This window comes from Mustelus asterias, chromosome 14 (assembly GCF_964213995.1).
Source record: "Mustelus asterias chromosome 14, sMusAst1.hap1.1, whole genome shotgun sequence".
NCBI classification, from domain to species: domain Eukaryota; kingdom Metazoa; phylum Chordata; class Chondrichthyes; order Carcharhiniformes; family Triakidae; genus Mustelus; species Mustelus asterias.
In genome coordinates this window covers 89,750,860-89,773,293 of record NC_135814.1, presented here as the reverse complement: position 1 = coordinate 89,773,293, position 22,434 = coordinate 89,750,860, and the positions used below count along the sequence as shown (strand labels likewise).

Here is a 22,434-nt window from a genome sequence, read left to right as displayed (position 1 = left end):
CTACCATTAATTTTGTAATTCCCCTTACCCCTGCATCCTCCCCCCCATCAATTAGTTCCTTGATCCTAGTCAACTCTTCTAGCTCCCCTCCCCCCAACCTATCTAGTTTAATCATAAAGTGCTTTGAAAAGTTAGTCATAGCACAGATCAATTCAGGCCTCCTAGATAGCCTGGACCCACTATTGCCGCAACCGGTCCACACCAGACGCCATCTGCCTGGCCCTACACTCAACCCTGGAACACCTGGATAACAAAGACACTTACATCAGACTCCTATTTATTAACTACAGCTCAGCTTCAACACCATTATTCATTCAAAACTCATCTCCAAACTCCATGGCCTAGGGCTCAGCTCCTCCCTCTGCGACTGGACCTTAGACTTCCTAACCCACAGTAAGGATAGCAACACCATCACCTCCACAATTATCCTCAACACCAATGCCTGCAAGGCTGTGTCCTCAGCCCCATATTATACTCCTTATACAGCCTATGACTGCATGGCCAAGTTTCCCTCCAACTCGATTTTCAAGTTTGCTGATGATACCACGGTAGTGGGTCAGATCTTAAACAATGCTGAAACAGAGTACAGGTAAGAGATAGAGAATCTGGTGAATTATTACAACAATAATCTGTCCCTCAATGTCAGCAAAACGAAGGAGCTCGGCATCGACTTCAGGAAGCGTAATGGAGGACATGCCCTTGTCTATATCAACAGGGATGAAGTGGAAATAGTCGAGAGCTTCAGGTTTTCAGGTGTCCAGATCACCAACAACCTGCCCTGGTCCCACCACGCCGACGCTATAGTTAAGAAAGCCCACCAACACCACTACTTTCTCAGGAAGCGAAGGAAATTCAGCATGTCAGCTACAATTCTCACCAAATCTTTACAGATGCACCAGAGAAAGCATCCTTTCTGGTTCTTTCAGTTTGGTATGGCTCCTGATCTGTCCAAGACCGCAAGAAAGTACAAAGTGTTGTGAACAAAGCCCGGTACATCACAAATCCAGTCTTCTACCCATTGCCTCTGTCAACACTTTCACTGCCTCGGAAAAGCAGCCAGCATAATCAAGGACCATACACACCCCACTCTGCCACCTTCTTCCGTCAGGAAAAAGATAAAGTCTGAGATCACATACCAACCAACTCAAGATCAGCTTTTTCCCTGCTACCATCAGACTTTTGAAAATAGGCCTACTTTACATTAAATTGATCTTTATCAAGCTATGACTGTAACACTACATTTTGCACCCTCTCCTTCTCTATGAACCGTATGCTTTGTCTGCATAACACACAAGAAACAATACTTTTCACTTTATACTCATACACGTAACAATAATAAATCAAAATTGAAGCAGCTTGTGCTCAAATGCAGCAAGACCTGGACAATGTCCAAGGTTGGGCTGACAAGCGGCAAGTAACATTTGCGCCCAACAAGTGCCAGACAGCGACCATCTCCAAGAAAAGAGGATCCATCCATTGCGCAATGACATTCAATGGCATTACCATCATCGAATCCCCCATATTCAACATTCTGGGTGTTACAATTGACCAGAAACTGAAATGGACCAGCCATATAAATACTGTGAGGGGTGGGGGTGACCACAGCGGTGAAAGGCAAGGAATCGTGTGGCAAGTAACTCAGCTCCTGACTCCCCAAAGCCTATCCACCAACTAAAAGGCACAAGTCAGGAGTCCGATAGAATACTCTCCACTTGCCTGGATGAGTAGAGCCCTAACAACACTCAAGAAGCTTCCAGGACCAGGCAGCTCGCCCGACTGTTACCCCTTCCAGAAGCATTTAATCCCTCCAGCACTGATGAACAGTGGCAGCTGTGTGGAGCATCTGTAAGATACAATGCAGGAACTCACCAGGGTTCCTTAGGCAGCACCTTCCAAAACCTCAACCACTACCACTTAGAAGGACAAGAGCAGCAGACACCTGGAAAAACCACTACTTGAAGTTTCCCCTCCAACTCACTCGCCAAACTTAGAAATATATCGCAATTCCTTCCAAAATCCTGGAATTCCCTCCCTAACAATAATGTGGGTGTACCTACACCCCAGGGACTGCAGCAGTTCAAGGCAGCAGATCACCACCATCTCTGAAGGACAACCAAGGATGGGCAATAAATGCTAGCCTTGCCAGTGACACCCACATCCTATAACTTAATTTTTTTTTAAATGAAGCTGTTACTTGGGCTGTTAAAAGAGAAACAGCAAGTGATGCAACGAAAATGGACAAATAGAAGAGGGAGATAACCTCTGATAAACCTTGCTTCCTTTCAAATGACTTTATTGGCCACTAACATCAGAATTAAAATTTTAAAAACTACTAGCATCTTAAATATACGAAAATTTTTCAAGGAACTTCACATGAACATTATCAAAATGTGATGGGTTGGGAAGCAGCAAGCAGTGAAAAGGAAACTGGCTCGCGGTGCAGAAGCCTCCCTCCCGACTGCAGCTCGCTCTCCAACCAGTATTCGATTCCGAATACTGATCCGAGTGATGGTTCATCAGGGGAGTTCAGCCAGTGCCAAGTACATGGCCTGATGGCTGCCTCAGCTGTACAGACAGGCATGAAGACAGCGGAAAGAGCAAAAGTGATATACGTTTCAACAAGATAGATTCTGGCATTGCTGTGACGACAGATACGAGTCCAGAATAGTATGGGGCCGCCCTGGCAGGCACGTGTGCGCGGGGAGGAGGCCGAGAATGGGGAAAGAGAAGGCCCGGGGGGCGAGAGGGGGAGCGGTGGTGAGGCCCGGGCCAGGAGAAAAAAGGCGGCCAAAGTCGTGAGGGAAAGAGTCGGCAGAGAAGCGGGGGGGGGGGGGGGGTGTGGGGAGAGAAAAGGCTCGGCAATGAGGCCCGAGGCCGGCGAGAGGAGGCCGGGTGGGGAAAGGGGAGAGTAGGTCAGGGGTGTGAGAGAGGAGGTGAGGGGCCAGAGGCGGTCTGGCAATGAGGCCCCGGGCTCAGTGTGCCCCCTCCCCTATGAAGCTTTACCTTGAAGATGGCATAGCCGGCCGCGGTCTCGAACAGCACTAACATGGCGCCTCCTCACTCAATCCCACAGCCAACACCACGCGGCCTACTGCCCAACTGACGCATGCGCACCTCCCGGAAGCTGGGGGGCGGGGGGAGGTGCAGGGCAATTCCGCGCGTCTGCAGGATGTTGGAGGAGGCGGGGCGAGGAGTATTTCCAGCCCATCAGAGAACCAGCGCCGCTCTGAGAAGCTATTCTGCCCATCATGCCTCTGCTAGCTCTCTGCAGCAGCTATTCACCTAGCCCCGCTCTCCTGCCTTCTCCCTGTAACTTTGCAATTTGTTAATCTTCAGGTAATTAGCCAATTTCCTTTTAAAAACCACGACTAAATTTCTTCCAGCACACTATTCTGTGGTGCATCCCAGTCCAAATATTTTTCCTCACCTTGTCTTCATTCTTTTGCTATTCACCTTAAATTGGTGTTATCTAGTTCGCCACCTTATACCAATCGGTCCAATTTTTCTGTATTTTCTCTGGCCAGACTGTCACATCTTAGGTTGAAAGAACAACACTTGAAGTCATAGACTTACCTAAAAGAATAACATCATTTACCAAAAAATTAAATAACATCATCTGCACGCTGGCTAACTTTTCAGCATCTGCTATCTGATCTTCCATCCCGCATGTAGTACAAACTGTAACTTACAGTATCTTATCGGAATATTATATAGTATCTAATATTCAAGTCCTGACACAATCATCTCTCCTCAGGACTTCCTTAGAATAGAACCATAAGACATAGGAGCAGAATTAGGCCATTCAGCCCATCAAGTCTGCTCCGCCATTCAATCATGGCTGATTTTTTTCTTATCCCCATTCTCCTGCCTTTTCCCCATAACCCCTGATCCCCTTATTAATCAAGAATCTATCCATCTCTGTCTTAAAGACACTCTGACCTGGCCTCCACAGCCTTCTGCAGCAAAGAGTTTCACAGAATCACCACTGTCTGGCTGAAGAAATTTGTCCTCATTTCTGTTTTAAAGGATCGTCCCTTTAGCCTGAAGTTGTGCCCTCTGGTTCTAGTTTTTCCTACTAGTGGAACCATCCTCTCCACATCCACTCTACCCAGGCCTCGCAGTATCCTGTAAGTTTCAATAAGATCCTCCTTCATCCTTCTAAACTCCAACGAGTCCAGATCCAGAGTCCTCAACCGTTCCTCATATGACAAGCTCTTCATTCCAGGGATCATTCTTGTGAACCTCCTCTGGACCCTTTCCAAGGCCAGCACATCCTTCCTTAGATACGGGGCCCAAAACTGCTCACAGTACTCCAAATGGGGTCTAACTAGAACCTTATATAGCCTCAGAAGTACATCCCTGCTCTGAAATCTTAGCCCTCTCGACATGAATGCTAACATTGCATTTGCCTTCCTAACTGCTGGCTGAACCTACACGTTAACTTTAAGAGAATCTTGACCAAGGACTCCCAAGTCCCTTTGTGTTTCTGATTTCCTAAGCATTTTCCCATTTAGAAAATAGTCTATGCCTCTGTTCCTCCTTCCAAAGCGCATAACCTCACACTTTTCCACATTGTATTCCATCTGCCACTTCTTTGCCCACTCTCCCAACCCGTCCAAGTCCTTCTGCAGCACCCCTGCTTCCTCAATACTACCTGTCCCTCTACATATCTTTGTATCGTCTGCAAACTTAGCAACAGTACCTTCAGTTCCTTCCTCCAAATCGCTAATGCATATTGTGAAAAGTTGTGCTCCCAGCACTGACCCCTGAGGCACACCACTAGTCACCGGCTGCCATCCTGAAAAAGACCCCTTTATCCCCACTCTCTGCCTTCTGCCAGTCAGCCAATCCTCTATCCATGCCAGGATCTTACCCTTAACACCATGGGCACTTCATTTATTTAACAGTCTCCTATGTGGCACCTTGTCAAAGGCCTTCTGGAAATCTAAATAAATCATACCCACTGGCTCTCCTTTATCTAATTTCCTTGTTACTTCCTCAAAGAACTCTAACAGATTTATTAGACATGACCTCCCCTTGACAAAGCCGTGCTGACTCAGTCCTACTTTATCATGCACTTCCAAGTACTCTGCCATCGCATCTTTAATAACGGACTCTAAAATCTTGTCAATGACCGAAGTCAGGCTAACTGGCCTATGATTTCCTGCCTGCTGCCTCCCTCCCTTCTTAAACAGGGGTGTTACATTCGCTACTTTCCAGTCCTCTGGTACCCTCCCTGCCATGATGTGGAGATGCCGGCGTTGGACTGGGGTAAACACAGTAAGAGTTTTAACAACACCAGGTTAAAGTCCAACAGGTTTATTTGGTCGCAAATGCCATTAGCTTTCGGAGCGCTGCTCCTTCGTCAGATTTCCTCCTGACGAAGGAGCAGCGCTCCGAAAGCTAATGGCATTTGCTACCAAATAAACCTGTTGGACTTTAACCTGGTGTTGTTAAAACTCTTACTGTGTTTACCCTCCCTGCCTCCAGTGATTCCTGAAAGATCACCACCAATTCCTCCACAATTTCCTCAGTTATCTCTTTTAGAACCCTAGGGTGTAATCCATCCGGTTCAGGTGATTTATCCACCTTCAGACCTTTCAGTTTCCCCAGAACCTTCTCCTTAGTGATGGCCATAATACTCACCTGTGCCCCCTGACTCTGCTGGAGCTCTGGCATCCCACTGGTGTCTTCCACCGTGAAGACTGATTCAGTAACCATTCAGTTCCTCTGCTATTGCTTTGTTTCCTATTATTACTTCTCCAGCCTCATTTTCTAGTGGCCCAATGGCTATTTTTGCCTCTCTTGTACCTTGTATATATTGAAAAAACTCTTCCTATCTTCTTTTATATTACTAGCTAACTTACACTCATATTTCATCTTCTCCCCCCTTATTGCTTTTTTAGTTGTCCTCTGCTCACTTTTAAAGGTTTCCCAATCCTCTGGCTTCCCACTAATTCTTGCCACTTTGTATGCTTTTGTTTTTATGCTATCCTTGACTTCCCTCGTCAGCCATGGATGCCTTCTGGTCGCTACAAAGTCACACTGTTTCTCTTCTTGGCAATGATAGTATATAACTTGGGATAAAATAGCGTATCCATCTTACTTGGACTCTCCTAGCTCAGCAGGACTTCATCACCTGGCATCACATCCAACTGTCTAGCTTCTCTTCTGCGGTCTGCATAAAACTTTGCAACATTCTTTCAGCATTATTTTCTCCAATCTCCTAATCAATGACTGATTCATGTCCCTCAGCTCTGGCATCTTGGTGCATATCATGCGTCCAAATAGCAGTCATAATGTGGAGATGCCGGCGTTGGACTGGGGTAAACACAGTAAGAAGTCTCACAACACCAGGTTAAAGTCCAACAAATAGACCTGTTGGACTTTAACCTGGTGTTGTGAGACTTCTTACTGTCCAAATAGCAGCTCAGCTGAGCTCTTTCCCATTATAGTCTGTAAAGATGATCTATACTTGACAGCAAGGCTCAATCTTTACCCTCACCTGAGCAAACCCACTGACTCTCACAGCTACCTTGACTCCAGCTCCTCACACTCCACTCCCTGTAAGAACTCCATCCCACTTCCTGGTTTCTCCACCTCTGTCGCATCTGTGTTGATGATGTCACCTTTAAAAACAGTGCTTCCAGTTTTTCTGCATCTTTCCTCAACCAGGTTTTACCACCCCTCCGCCAACTGTGGTTGATAGGGTACTCAACTGTGTCCAACACATCTCTCGCAACTCTGCCCTCACCCATTCCCCTCACACCCAAAACCACGACAGGGTTCTTCATTTCACCCCACCAACCTCTGCATTCAAAGGATCATCCCCCGCCACTTTTGCCACGATGCCACCATGAAACATATATTTCCCCTCACCGTTCCCCTACTCCATTAGCATTTCGCAGAGACCATTCCCTCTGTGACACCCTGGCCCACTCCCCCATCGCCCCAGCCCCTCATCCTCTTTCCACAGACCTTCCATGCAATTGCTGAAGGTGCAACACCTATCTCTTTTTCTCCTCCCTCCTCACTGGCCGAGCCCCTTTCAAGTGATGCAAAATTTTACTTGCACTTCCTTCAATTTGGTCTACTGTATTCACTGCTCCCAATATGGTCTCCTCTACACTAGGGGGACTAAACGCAAGCTGGGTGACTGCTTTGCGGAATACCTTTGGTCTGTCCGCAAACATCACTACAGCCTTCCTGTCGCTTGCCATTTCAACTCAGCATCTTGCTCTCAAGCTTACATGTCCATCCTAGGCCTGCTGCAATGCTCCAGTGATGCCCACCACAAATTAGAAGAATGAAACCTCATCTTCCGATTAGGCACCTTACAACCTTCCAGACTCAACATTGAGTTCAACAACTTCAGATTGTGACCTTTTCCCTCCATCTTGACCCCTTTTTACTTTTTTGGTTCCCTTGGTTTATCCAATACAACTCCTCCTCTCCCCCACACAGTCATCTGTCCCTTGATTTTCAGTTTTGTTCCCGCTGAGCACTGACCTTTCTTCTCTTATTAACATATTGTGCTATCTTACCTTTATGCCACTATTAGCACTTCTTCAGTCCACATTGTTACCATTAACACTGTGACCAAATGGGCCACCTAAGATGGTGATTTACAAAGCATGCTGGGATAATTGGCCATGTACAGAAATGGATGGGCTGCAGCCTCAAAAGAAATTGAACAGAGATAAACAGGCTGCAACTGCAGAATTTTGAATACACAGGACAAAGGCCATCTCAAAGACAATGGACACTTTCTGGTCAAACAGAGTTGTTTACCAGACACAGGGCACCTTCACCCCTTATTTGGGAGGGAGGTATGTGACCTATGTGTCTCCAGCACCGACAGGCATGGCTGTTTGGTACACACTCAGAGATAGGTATGGCAGCACCTGATTGGACTCTATCGATCAGGGTGATCAAGCCCTGATCGATTGACTGGCAATAACCAAAAAAGGCACAAAACCAATGAAGATAAAAGGTTCATTTCACAGACCTCTAGAGATAGGCACTCACCATCAAAGAGCAACTCCTAAGTGGCCAAAGGCAAACTGGGAAGAGGAATAGCAAAACCAATAGACTAATAAAAGCAAAGTATGTGGATACTGGAAATTGAAATAAAAACAGAAAGTGTAGGTTAAACTCAGCAGGTCTAGCAGCATCTGTGGAGAGAGAAACAGAAGGATCTCTCTCTCTCTCATGAATGACAACAATGGTGACCACCACCAGCAACAACCAGCACAAGGACACCCACCACAGCAAAGACGGAAGGAAGACCAGAGCCAGAGTATCAGACCAGACTGAAGGACCAGACTACGCAGAGGACTACAGAGACCAACACGCAGATGAAGGGCAATATCTGCCTGGGTACTTGCCAGTCACGCAAAAGTTAAATCAAGGTCTAGTATTGAACTTGAACATTAGGATTTTGCAAATAACTTGGTATTGATTGTGTGGGTGATTAGCATCAATAGTGTGTGTCAATAAATATTACTGTACTAACAAGAAGTCGACTCACAATGCTTTGTCCACCGTGTAAGGGTTAAAAACACTGTGCGGCAGGCACAACAACACCCATTATGTCTCATGTCTGACCTATCCCTGACCTTCAATTCTGCCCACCCTCCCTCCCCAACTGTATAATTCTTACATTTTATCCCCTTTTCAGTTCGAAAGAAGAGTCATATGGACTCAAAATGTTAACTCTGTTTCTCTCTCCACAGATGCTGCTAGACCTGCTGAGTTTAACCTACACTTTCTGTTTTTATTTCAATTTCCAGTATCCACATACTTTGCTTTTATTAGTCTATTGGTTTTGCTATTCCTCTTCCCAGTTTGTCTTTGGCCATTTAGGAGTTGCTCTTTGATGGTGAGTGCCTATCTCTAGAGGTCTGTGAAATGAATTGTGGCCCACTGTCTGAATACAGAGTGAGCAATAGACTGTGCCTTGTAAATATTTCAGTCACTGCAGTTTTCTCCAATTTTGTGGACTTCATTGCAACATATTCATAGTACTCATAGGCTGTAGTAATCAATCGCCATTAGTATGCACTCTGCCGATGGAAGTGGGCCTAAGAAATTAACTGCTACAACTTCCCTTGGACAAGCCAGTAACAGTGGGCTGTGTACTGGTTCTACTGGATTGGGTATGTTGAGAATTTGACATCCATGACATATTTTGATAAACCGTTCCTCATTTTTCAACATCCCTGACCGCTATATTTTGGTTCGTAAATTTTACTTAGTGCCAACCCCCTCCCAAGTGACCCTCAAGAGCTAATGTCATTAGCTTAGGCCTTAGCTTTTGTGGCATTACATGTCTGCTGTCTCTGAAAACATACTTCCCATTTCTGCACAGTTCACCTTGTGTAACAATGTATGTCTTAAATGGAAAATTCTCCTAATTTCCAGCTTTGATTCTTTGTCTGATGTCATCCAATTCTGGATCTTTGTTGACTCTCTTCCAACTTCTCTAGTTGTCATTGCTCTGGGTGCAGCATGAACTGCCACAAACTGCATGAAGGATTCAGCATCCTTCTCAACTGAGGTTTAGTTTGATTTGTCCTCTCTCAGTCGTCATACCAGTGGGTCAACAAAGTCCATGGTTCCAGTAATCTGAACTACCTTGTACTTGTACTGCTGTGGTCTTAAAATCCTTCTTTCGATTCTGGCACATTATTTGGATCTGGGACATAAATCATCTCTAATGACTTGTAATCCATCACCAATTCAAACTTAATGCTGAACAAGTATACATGAAATCTTTCACATGCCCACACCAATCCTGAGGACCCTTTCTCTAAATCTATCAAAGATCTGCTCATATAGATAATGATTCTCAGGTCTTCAGCATGCATTTGCACCAACACTGCTCCCAAGTCCTACTGAACTGGCATCTGCTATGAATTTTGTTGGTGCATTTGGGTCATTGTATCCCAGGGTTTGAGCACTTATCAAGCTATCTTTCAAAGCTCTGAAGGCAGCTTTCTGTTCTTCATCAAATTTGAACTGCTCATTCTTTCTCGTCAACTTCCTTAATGTATCAGTCAAGATAGCAATATACCTCACACAATAGTTAACAAGTGCCAGAAACCTCTCACTTCACTGGCATTTTGTGGTTTACGTGCCTCTGCTATTGCCTCTATCTCATCTTGGGCTGGATTGATTCTGCTGCTCATGTGCTTTTCTCCATGAAGGTTAGCTCTATCAGGATTGAGCATCTCCAGTTCCAGCCTCCAGAGCAAGTCCAAACTTGCCCTTGATCTCCCCTGAGCTGTGTCAGTGTTCAAACTTGGCCAGTCCAAATTCCCATCAGGCCTGACTGTAGAGGCTGTTTACTGCTGTTTAATTTAGATTGTCCAATTCTATCAGGTCTAGTTGCTCAGGCTGTTGGCCACTTGGCCACAGTCTCCATCACCGAAACACCCACATTGAGCAACAAGAAATCCCATCATTGTGCTTTCTGCATCACTGTCCAAAACCGGACCATGATTGTCAGCATGCACTTCAAATTCCTCCAGCCACACTTTCTATTTCACCCTGATGGTACTGGCTACACCTGTTAGATCAAATGGCTCAATTCTCTGGATGGCAGACATATCAGCTCCAGCAAATGCCATGACATAAACCGAAATATCTCTGTATTTATCCTCATCACCATTGCTACATTTCAACACAAAGTCACAGATTTAACTCCAAGAGCACCATAACTTAATCTGCTTTTCTGGCCTTCTACACCCAGGTTAGGTGCACAGTGTGTATCTTACAGTGTCTTATCCAAGAGATTTTTAATTTGTTCATGGAATGGGGGTGTTACTGGCTTGGTCAGCATTTATTGTCTCTCCCTAATTGCCCTTGAGAAGGTGGCGGTGAGCTGACTTCTTGAGCCGCTGTAGTCCCTGTGGTGTAGGTGCACCCACAGTACCACTGGGGAGAGTTCCAGGATTTTGACCCAGTGACGGTCAGGATGGTGAGTAGCTTGGAGGGAACCTCCAGGTTGTGGTGTTCCCATGTGTCTGCTGCCCTTGTCCTTCTAAATGATGATTGGTTGCTTTGAAAGGTACTGACGAAGGAGCCTTGGTGAGTTCCTGCCGCACATCTTGTAGATGGTGCACACTGTTGCTGCTGTGTGTCGGTGGTGGAGGGAGTGAATGTTTGTGGATGGGGAGCTAATCAAGCAGGCTGCTTTGCCCTGGTGGTGTTGAGCTTCTTGAGTGTTGTTGGAACTGCATTCATCCAGGCAAGTGGAGAGTATTCCATCATACTTCTGACTCTTTGTAGATTGTGGACAGGCTTTGGGGAGTCAGGAGGTGAGTTATTCACCACAGGATTCCGAGCCGCTGACTTGCTATTGTGGTTACAGTATCTATATGGCTAATCCAGTTCAATGTTGATAGTGGGGTATTCAGCGATGGTAATGCCATCATGTCAAAGGGAGACGGTTAGATTCTCTGTTATTGGAGATGGTCATTTCCTGGCACTGTATGGCGTGAATGTTACTTGCCACTTGTCAGCCCAAGTTGTAATATTGTCCAAGTGTTGCTGCATTTAGACATGGGCTTCTTATCAGTAAACAACCCCACTTCTGACCTTATGATGGAGGGAAAGTCATTGATGAAGCATCTGAAGATGGTTGGGCCTGGGACACTACCCTGAGAAGCTCCTGTAGTGATATCGTGGAACTGAGATGGCTGACCTCCAACCACCACAATAATCTACCTTAGTGCTAGGTGTGATTCCAACCAGCGGAGAGTACCCTATAGTACCTAAAGTCAAGTAAAGTTTATTTATTAGTCACAATAAGGCTTGCATTAACACTGCAGTGAAGTTCCTGTGAAACTCTCCTAGTCACCACACTCCAGTGCCTGTTCAGGTCAATGCACCTAACTAGCACATCTTTCAGACTGTGGGAGGAAACCAGAGCACCCGGAGGAAATCTGCGCAGACACGGGGAGAACTTGCAAACTCCACACAATGACCCAAGCTGGGAATCGAACCCGGGTCTCTGGCGCTGTGAGGCAGCAGTGCTAACCACTGTGCCACCGTGCCGCTCTCAAATACCTAATATTCAAATCTGCACACAATCAACTATCATCATGATGCAGACTCCTCATTATGTTCAACACCTCTATCAAATCTCTCAACCTTCTCTTTCATAAGGAGAACTGATTCTGCTTTTCCAATCTATCCATATAATTCAAGTCCCTCACTCCCGGAACGATCCTCTTAAATCTTTTCTGCACATTCTCCAATGGCTACACATCCTTCCTAAAGTGTGGGGCAAAAAATGGTTATGACACCTTTGTTGAGGCTGAATGACTGCTTCACAAAGGTTCACCATAACTTCCTTGCTTTTGTACTCTATGATTCTATTTTTGAAACATAGCATCCCTTTGCCTTGTGAACCACTTTCTTCACCTGCTTTGCCACCTAATCTCTTTCTTCACTTCCCTCTTGCTACCTTCAACAATTGGTGCACACATATCCACAGCCCTCTCTGCTCCTGCATCCTTTTTTGTATTGTAACTTTTATATTGCCTTGCCTTGTTTTTCCTACTGCAATATATCATTTCACATTTCTCCACAATAAATTTCATCTGCCACCTGACCATCCATACATCCAGCCTGTCTACGTCCTCTTGAAGTCTATCATTATCTTCCTCACAGTTCATAATACTTCCAAGCTTGGTGTCACCGTTAAATTTTGAAATTGTGTTCTTCATATGCAGGACATTCATATACAGAAAAACATCGTTGCTAGTATTGAACCCATAGGAACACCCATACCTTCCTTCAGTCTGAAAAGTAACTGTACAGCACTACACTCTGTTTCTTATCTCTCAGTCAACTTATATTCCATCCTGCCACAGTCCCTTTTATACCATGGACTTTCACTTTGCTGAAAAACCTGTAATTGAAGGAAATTTGTCGTGTCAGCTACGACTCTCACCAACTTTTACAGATGCACCATAGAAAGCATTCTTTCTGGTTGTATCACAGCTTGGTATGGCTCCTGCTCTGCCCAAGACCGCAAGGAACTACAAAAGGTCGTGAATATAGCCCAATCATTACGCAAATCAGCCTTCCATCCATTGAGTCTGTCTACATTTCCCGCTGCCTCAGCAAAGCAGCCAGCATAGTTAAGGATCCCACGCACCCGGACATTCTCTCTTCCACCTTCTTCCATCGGGAAAAAGATACAGAAGTCTGAGGTCACGTACCAACCGACTCAAGAACAGCTTCTTCCCTGCTGCTGTCAGACTTTTGAATGGACTTACCTTGCATTAAGTTGATCCTTCTCTACACCCTAGCTATGACTGTAACCTTACATTCTGCACTCACTCATTTCCTTCTCTATGAATGGTATGTTTTGTCTGTATAGCGCGCAAGAAACAATACTTTTTACTGTATGTTAATACATGTGACAATAAATCAAATCAAAATCAGGCAATTTATCAAATGTCTTTTGGAAGTCATGTACATGTTTATAGCTCCTTAAAAGTGGAGTCACAGGTGGACAGAGTGGTGAAGAAGGCATTCGGCATGCTTGGTTTCATCGGTCAGAACATAGAATACAGAAGTTGGGACGTCTTGTTAAAGTTGTACAAGACATTGGTAAGGCCACACTTGGAATACTGTGTGCAATTCTGATCACCCTATTATAGAAAGGATATTATTAAACTAGAAAGAGTGCAGAAAAGATTTACTAGGATGCTACCGGGACTTGATGGATTGAGTTATGAGGAGAGGTTGAATAGACTGGGATTTTTTTCTTTGGAGCGTCGGAGGCTGAGGGGTGACCTTATAGAGGTCTATAAAATAACGAGGGGCACGGATCAGCTAGATAGTCAATATCTTTTCCCAAAGGTAGGGGAATCTAAAACTAGAGGGCATAGGTTTAAGGTGAGAGGGGAGAGATACAAAAGTGTCCAGAGGGGCAATTTTTTCACACAGAGGGTGGTGAGTGTCTGGAACAAGCTGCCAGAGATAGTAGTAGAGGCGGGTACAATTTTATCTTTTAAAAAGCATTGAGATAGTTACATGGGTACGATGGGTATAGAGGGATATGGGCCAAATGCGGGCAATTGGGATTAGTTTAGGGTTTTAAAAAAAAGGGCAGCATGGACAAGTTGGGCCAAAGGGCCATGCTGTAAACCTCTATGACTCTAAGTCCATGTACATCATATCGACTGCATCACCCTCATCAGTCCCCTATGTTACATCGTTCAAAAATTCAATCAAGTTGGTTGTTCATCATTTGCCTTTAATAAATCTGAGCTAGCGTTACTTAATTAATCCATATTCTTTCAATTGAAACCTTTAAGGAGACACGTTTGTCATCCGATGAAAGATCTGACAATGGTGATCCTCTTTTGGAGAGAGGCACGTACTATAAAACTGAAATCATAAAATAGACCTTAAGAATTTTAAGGAACAAGTTGAGTATACACTTTGATCTACGGTCATGGAACACTGTATCAGTGGACACTATGTGTTCCTGCTCCAGGATCATTGGACATTGGTGTTAACAATCACATGCCAGAGCCACCAACCAGGATGACAATCGTATCTCCTTAAAGGTTTCGATTGAAAGAACATGGATTAATAGGTTGTATGTGAGAGCTCTTTCAAGTGGGGCAGAGCATGATGTAAAGGCTGTCTTGTTGAGTGTGAATATACCACATCTGATTGACCTGGAATGCACTGCCTGTCAGGATGATGAAGCAGAATAATGAATAACTTTCAAAAGCAAATTGGATAAATACAGAGAGGGGGAAATGCAGGGCAATGGGGAAAGTGTAGAAGAGTGGGAGGAGTTGGATTAATTCTTTCAAAAAGCCAAAACAGGCTTGAAGAATTGAATAACCTGTTTCAGTGCTGCATGAATTTATAATTTTATAATAGTCCTCTATGGGATTGAAATTAGACAGAAATCTATTGAGTGACCTGACTATTTTGACAAAAACTTCTTATAAAGCACCTCGTCAGGTTTCATGTACAAGTTGCTTTTGAGTGCAATATTTTATATGTGTGCAGTCATTTTGCACATTGTAAGAACAAAACAAATGCAAAGCATACAGTATCATATCATCACCATTAATAATTCTTTGATTTAAGTTGTGAAGTTATTCAGATTTTTGTTTAATTGCATTGGTAATGTCTCTTAGTTTGAGAAGACATTGTATTTGCTTTTCTGTTAGTGACACTGAACACCATTTTAGTTTACTTTAGATCAGGTAATTTGGTAAATGCCCAGTTAATCTGAAACAAAGCACAAAAATGCTGGAGATGATGAGATTATTGGAGTTTGGTAATATTGGCTGGGGAAGCGACGCTAAGCATGAGAATAACCTTGTTTTTAAGCATCATAATACTTTCATCATCATCGGTAAAGGAGAGTTCAGGTCTCAATTTGAAATTTCACCTAATGGAATAGTTTTACAAAAGTAACAGACAGATAAAGACCAGTTTATCCATCAAGCCTGTCCCATACAGCATACCGCATAGAGCATCATAAAACCCTCTTGGGAGCCATGTAATATTCTAGGAGAAGCAAATTAGTGCAGAAAAAAAACACAGGGTCAAAAAAGGACAAAAATAAACTGAAAAATACTTCTCTGCCCCCCTCAGGTGATGGAAATTAGTACAGGAGATCATATGAAGTGTTATCTCTCATGACATATATGGCATAATTTTTACACAGGCCTGATGTTGGGACCAAATGGCAGGGGTTGGAAGGAGGAGGAAGGAGGTTCCAAAGTCACATTTTCCAGCTGCGAGACCAGCACAGAGACATTTCCAAAACCGGTCTCCTAAATGGCCAAGTCGCCATTCAATCCTGATGTTGCCGGCCCAACCAGAGGAGGGCCAGCAGCTCTGAAGCTGAGGCAGCCCCAGTGAGCGAGGTGGATGTTGCTGAGGCAGGTAGAAGATCAAGAGGGCACTTCAACTGACAGGCCCCTTGGAGGTGTAAGTTGAAATAAAACAGTCAGGCCCATTAGATGAGAAAGGAAACACCTCCAGATGGCTTGTTGGGACTATTCCTGCCAGTAGCCTCCCTCCCCCACTTTCAGGCATGGAACTGTCGATTAAACAATTAACATTAGGAATACCTGATACTGATGTAACAGCTGATGTAACCGTGACATAATGTCACATAATTAAGTAACATATCTGGTGGGGAGTAGCAGCACAAGTTCATGTAATGAACTGAGATATACATAGACCTGTAAATAAACAAGAACTTTTTTATGAACACCATTCTGTGGTAGTGTGGTGATTGTCCCTTTAAGGATCAAACCTCAGAATAAGGGTCACATGGGAACAAATCAGAGAACAGAGTGAGGAATCACCCTGGTGAACTTGGGTTTCTGTTCCAGAGGCGATCCCTCAATTATTTAGGGCGAGACCAGTACTTTATCTCTTACTAGAAAAGGTGGATACTGAATAAAAGAGATTGGAAGAACTGGGCATTATCCAGCCAGTTCAGTTCAGAGAATGGGCAGTACCCATAGTCCCTGTGTTGAAGCTAGACAAGACCATCCACATTTGTGGCCACTGCAAGTTAACAGTTAATCAGGCTGACAAGTTGCTTAAATATCCAATCTCAAAGATTGAAGACCTGTATGCAAATCTGGCTGGAGGTCAATCTTATTAATCTGGATATGAGTCACGTATATCAACAACTTTAATGAGGTGACATTTCCCGAGGTTATGTCACGATAAACACACACAAAGCTTTGTTCCAGTATATACTGCCTTTTGTTGTGTCGTCAGCATGTACTATTTTCCAGAGGACAATGGGGTGTCTATTGCAAGGGTTGCCATGAGTTTAGTGTACCTTGATGATGTTCTTGTAATTGGATTGACGGAAGCCAATCACCTAGCTAATTTAGAGGAGGCATTAAAGAGATTTCAAGAGGTTGGAGATCACCTCAAGAAGGAGAAATGTACTTTTCAAACGACCGAGGTAGCCTACCTGGAATACTATGTAGGTGCACAAGGATTACACCCCATGGAAGACAAGGTCAGAACCATAACAGTGGCACCTGTCCTCAAAATCACATCTGAGCTCACGTGGTTTTTAGGAATGGTGAATTACTCTGGGCATTTTACACATTTTTGGCTCCCTTGCATATGCTGCTAAAGAAGCAGTGTTGGTTTGGGAAGATGCTCCACAAAGAAGCTTTTAACAGAGTAAAGCAATTGCTGCATTCTTTTAACTTGTTAGCTTATTATGACCCACCTAAGAAATTGGTGCTAATCTGTGATGCCTCTCCATATGGCATTGGTGCAGTATTGTCCCATGAGATAGATGAAGGATCTGAAAGGTCAATAGGGTACATCTCAAGAACTCTCTCAGAAGCCGAAAAAAACAACACAAATTGAGAAAGAAGGATTAACTATAGTTTTTGGTGCCAAGAAATTTCATCAGTATTTGTACGGTAGGTATTTTACCATTGTTTCTGATCACAAACCGTTTTTGTGTTTTTTTAAAGGAGACCAGGCTGTTCTGCCAATCACATCGGCAAGAATTCAGCATTGGGCATTAATTCTGGCTGCCTATGAATATATCTTCAAGTACCAACCTGGAACACACATAGTAAAGGTGTATGCAGTTAGTCGCCTACATTTGCAAGAGACCCCAACTCATACAAAAGATTTTATCAGTACTTTCACAGGATAGAAAGATCAAATGACCCCTGAGCAACAAAGTGGAATGATTGAACAACATAGGTCTTTACTGTTAGTGAGAAGCATTGGAATCCTTAGGAATTTCTGCAGAACACAACTTTCAAGATGTTGGAGGACAGAAACTGAATGGCTCACAACTCTACCTGTTGTTTTCTTGACCAATAATTCTATAGACTCTGCTAATTGCCACCTATCACTACAGTTTATTTTCAATATCCACTATGGAACACAATTTTATTACACTATTTCAATACCTCAAATAATTCACAAAAAGCACCTAAATAGAGTGGGATAATAACTAAGTAGACAAAAGGATAAGATTAAAGTCATTGGAAAAGACTCTTGAGATTCACATGCAGTGTAAAGCAGGTTACTGATTCACTGTAAGGTATTAGGCACCTCTGTCCTTGCAATCTCACCCCACAAAGCATACTCAAATAAACTTCAATTGGCAAATTAAATAGAACTCCAGCTATGATTCCATTCTCCATTTGCAAGATAATTATGGATGGCAAAGGCCTTCTATCCCAGTTCACCTCATCCATCCCAGAATTGCATACAAACATCTGTATTATGAGCAGGAGAAGACCATTCAACCCCTCGAGCCTGCTCCACCATTTGATAACATTACCTACATCATACCAGTGACTACAACTCTAAAGTACTTAATTGGCTATAAAGTAATTTGGGACATTGTGAAAGGTGCTGTATAAATGTCGGTTTTGTTTCTCTTTCATTAAAACTGCATGCAGTGGGCAGAGTTAGTATCAAAATGGTGGAAATTGATGACCCAATGCTGATTCTCTAAAGATAATTAATCAAAGAGCAATCAATTTGATGTTAGGAAAGTGACTACAAAGAAATCACTACATTTACAAAACAATTCAACTCTGTAGCTAACCACTCCTTCAACCTGCATTCCAAACTCTTCCCCAGAACCCACCTGCCCCTCCCCTTAGAGTAAAGAGTTAACATCAGGAGCATCTGATATTGATGTTGTAACCATGGTGCAATGTCACGTGATTAAGTAACTGAGATCTGGTGGGAAACAGAAAGAAGTCTCACAACACCAGGTTAAAGTCCAACAGGTCTATTTGGTAGCAAAAGTCACTAGCTTTCAGAGCGTTCGCTGCTCCTTCGTCAGGTGAGTGGGATTTCAGTTCACAAACAGGGCACATAAAGACACAAACTCAATTTACAAAATAATGGTTGGAATGCGAGTCTTTACAGGTAATCAAGTCTTAAAGGTACAGACAATGTGAGCGGAGAGAGGGTTAAGCACAGGTTAAAAAGATGTGTATTGTCTCCAGCCGGGACAGTTAGTGAGATTTTGCAAGCCCAGGTAAGTTGTGGGGGTTACAGATAGTGTGACATGAACCCAAGATCCCGGTTGAGGCCGTCCTCATGTGTGCGGAACTTGGCTATCAGTCTCTGCTCAGTGACTCTGCGTTGTCGTGTGTCGTAAAGGCCGCCTTGGAGAACGCTTACCCGAAGATCAGAGGCTGAATGCCCGTGACCACTGATGTGTTCCCCAACAGGAAGAGAACATTCCTGCCTGGTGATTGTCGAGCGGTGTTCATTCATCCGTAACATCTGCATGGTCTCCCCAATGTATCATGCCTCGGGACATCCTTTCCTGCAGCGTATCAGGTAGACAACGTTGGCTGAGTTGCAAGTGTATGTACCGTGTACCTGGTGGATGGTGCTCTCACGTGAGATGATGGCATCTGTGTCGATGATCCGGCACGTCTTGCAGAGGTTGCTGTGGCAGGGTTGTGTGGTGTCATGGTCACTGTTCTCCTGAAGGCTGGGTAGTTTGCTGCGGACAATGGTCTGTTTGAGATTGTGCAGTTGTTTGAAGGCAAGAAGTAGGGGTGTGGGGATGGCCTTGGCGAGATGTTCGTCTTCATCAATGACATGTTGAAGGCTCCAGAGGAGATGTCGTAGCTTCTCCACTCTTGGGAAGCACTGGACGACGAAGGGTACTCTGTCCACCGTGTCCCGTGTTTATCTTCTGAGGTCGGTGCGGTTTTTCGCTGTGGCGCGTCGGAACTGTCGATTGATGAGTCGAGCGCCATATCCTGTTCTTATGAGGGCATCTTTCAGCGTCTGGAGGTGTCTGTTGCGATCCTCCTCATCTGAACAGATCCTGTGTATATGGAGGCTTGTCCGTAAGGGATAGCTTCTTTAACGTGTTTAGGGTGGAAGCTGGAGAAGTGGAGCATCGTGAGGTTATCCGTGGGCTTGCGGAAGAGTGAAGTGCTGAGGTGACCATCCTTGATGGAGATGCGTGTGTCCAAGAATGCAACCGATTCCGGAGAGTAGTCCATGGTGAGTCTGATGGTGGGATGGAACTTGTTGCTGTCATCATATAGTTGCCTCAGTGATTGTTCACCATGAGTCCAAAGGAAGAAAATGTCATCGATGTATCTAGTGTATAGCATCAGTTGAAGGTCCTGTGCGGTGAAGAGGTCTTGTTCGAACCTGTGCATGAAAATGGGAGGCATCCCGAAGATACACAAGGCCAACACACCCGGCTGTCCCATTGTATCCGGCAATGGGACCCTGTACGAGAACTTCTCCGGCTACGTCGAGGGCATCCTGAAACCCATTGCACAAAGAACCCCCAGCTTTTGTCGCAATACTACGGACTTCCTACAGAAACTCAGCACACATGGAGCAGTTGAACCAGGGCACTCCTCGTCACAATGGATGTCTTGGCACTCTACACCAGCATCCCCCACAACGATGGCATTAATGCAACTGCCTCAGAACTCAACGCCGACAACAGCCAATCTGATGCAATTTTACAACTCATCCGCTTCATCCTGGACCACAATGTCTTCACCTTCAACAACCAGTTCTTCATCCAAACACACAGAACAGCCATGGGGACCAAATTCGCACCTCAATATGCTAACATCTTCATGCACAGGTTCAAATAAGACCTCGTCACTGCACAGGACCTTCAACCGATGCTATACACTAGATACATCGATGACATTTTCTTCCTTTGAACTCATGGTGAACAATCAATGAAGCAACTGTATGATGACATCAACAAGTTCCATCCCACCATCAGACTCACCATGGACTACTCTCCGGAATCGATTGCATTCTTGGACACACGCATCTCCATCAAGGATGGTCACCTCAGCACTTCACTGTACTGCAAGCCCACAGATAATCTCACGATGTTCCACTTCTCCAGCTTCCACCCTAAACACGTTAAAGAAGCCATCCCCTACAGACAAGCCCTCCGTATACACAGGATCTGCTCGGATGAGGAGGATCGCAACAGACACCTCCAGACGCTGTAAGATGTTCTCATAAGAACAGGATATGACACTCGACTCATCAATCGACAGTTCCGACGCGCCACAGCAAAAAACTGCACCAACCTCCTCAGAAGACAAACATGGGACACGGCGGACAGAGTACCCTTCGTCGCCCAGTCCTTCCCCGGAGCAGAGAAGCTGCGACATCTTCTCCGGAGCCTTCAACATGTCATTGATGAAGACGAACATCTCGCCAAGGCTATCCCCACACCCCCACTTCTTGCCTTCAAACAATCGCACTACCTCAAACAGACCATTGTCCGCAGCAAACTACCCAGCCTTCAGGAGAACAGTGACCACGACACCACACAACCCTGCCACAACAACCTCTGCAAGACGTGCCGGATCATCGACACGGATGCTAACATCTCATGTGAGAACACCATCCACCAGGTACACGGTACATACACTTGCAACTCAGCCAATGGTTGTCTGCCTGATACGCTGCAGGAAAGGATGTCCCGAGGCATGGTACATTGGGGAGACCATGCAGGCGCTATGACAACGGATGAATGAATACCGCTCGACAATCACCAGGCAAGAGTGTTCTCTTCCTGTTGGGGAACACTTCAGCGGTCATGGACATTCGGCCTCTGATCTTCGGGTAAGCGTTTTCCAAGGCGGCCTTTACGACACACGACAACGCAGAGTCACTGAGCAGAGACTGATAGCCAAGTTCCGCACACATGAGGACGGCCTCAACCGGGATCTTGGGTTCATGTCACACTATCTGTAACCCCCACGACTTGCCTGGGCTTGCAAAATCTCACTAGCTGTCCCGGCTGGAGACAATATGCATCTCTTTAACCTGTGCTTTCCTGTACACCACTCTTTGGTTATTACACCCACAGGTGATACTCTTATTGGGGTGTACCCATAGGATGCCATCCTCACATTTGCCAGCATCTGGTGCGGTGAACCACATATATTTGGGGTATCGTCGGCTGATCTTCTGATCTTTGGTTGATGTGGTGTCTGTGGTTCGGTCTGAGACGAGGAGTCCCAGATAGCAGAGAAGTATGTAGTTCATTCTGGGGGAGATCAAGGTAGCACCTGTTAATTCTTATTAATACCTGATTCTCTTTTCCTTTCCTTTACAAGAATGTCGTATGACTCCCCTCTTTTTCTTAAAAAAAAACAAAGAAATAAGTAAATGAATAATAAAGACCCAATAATGTCATACGAAGGGTTGGTCGGCAATCAGTGTTTAATGGGGTTGAGTGGGGTAAGGAGTTTGCAGAGCGTGAAAATAAAATGTTGGGTATATGGCACGTGTCCTTGTTGTTGGAGGACTATGGCACAGTATAACAATAGATTCTTCATCTCACAACCAAACTGTGGTGCATCGGAAGATTATGGCGCAGTATAATGTGGGCAGATAAGAAGCCCT

The 22,434-nt window shown here is 44.7% G+C and overlaps 1 protein-coding gene across 2 annotated transcripts in view; it reads right to left on the bottom strand.

Annotated features, from left to right (window-relative positions):
* nop58 (NOP58 ribonucleoprotein homolog (yeast)) overlaps positions 1 to 3,126 on the bottom strand; it is a 37,067-nt gene extending 33,941 nt beyond the window's left edge. The window contains exon 1 of one of the 2 annotated variants that reach the window (XM_078228875.1): positions 3,004 to 3,126. In XM_078228875.1, coding sequence (XP_078085001.1) covers positions 3,004 to 3,048 — 45 coding nt within the window. In that variant the 5' untranslated portion in view covers positions 3,049 to 3,126. The remainder of the gene's footprint in view (positions 1 to 3,003) is intronic. The other variant, XM_078228874.1, reaches the window with a different exon arrangement.
* Positions 3,127 to 22,434: the final 19,308 nt, after the last annotated feature.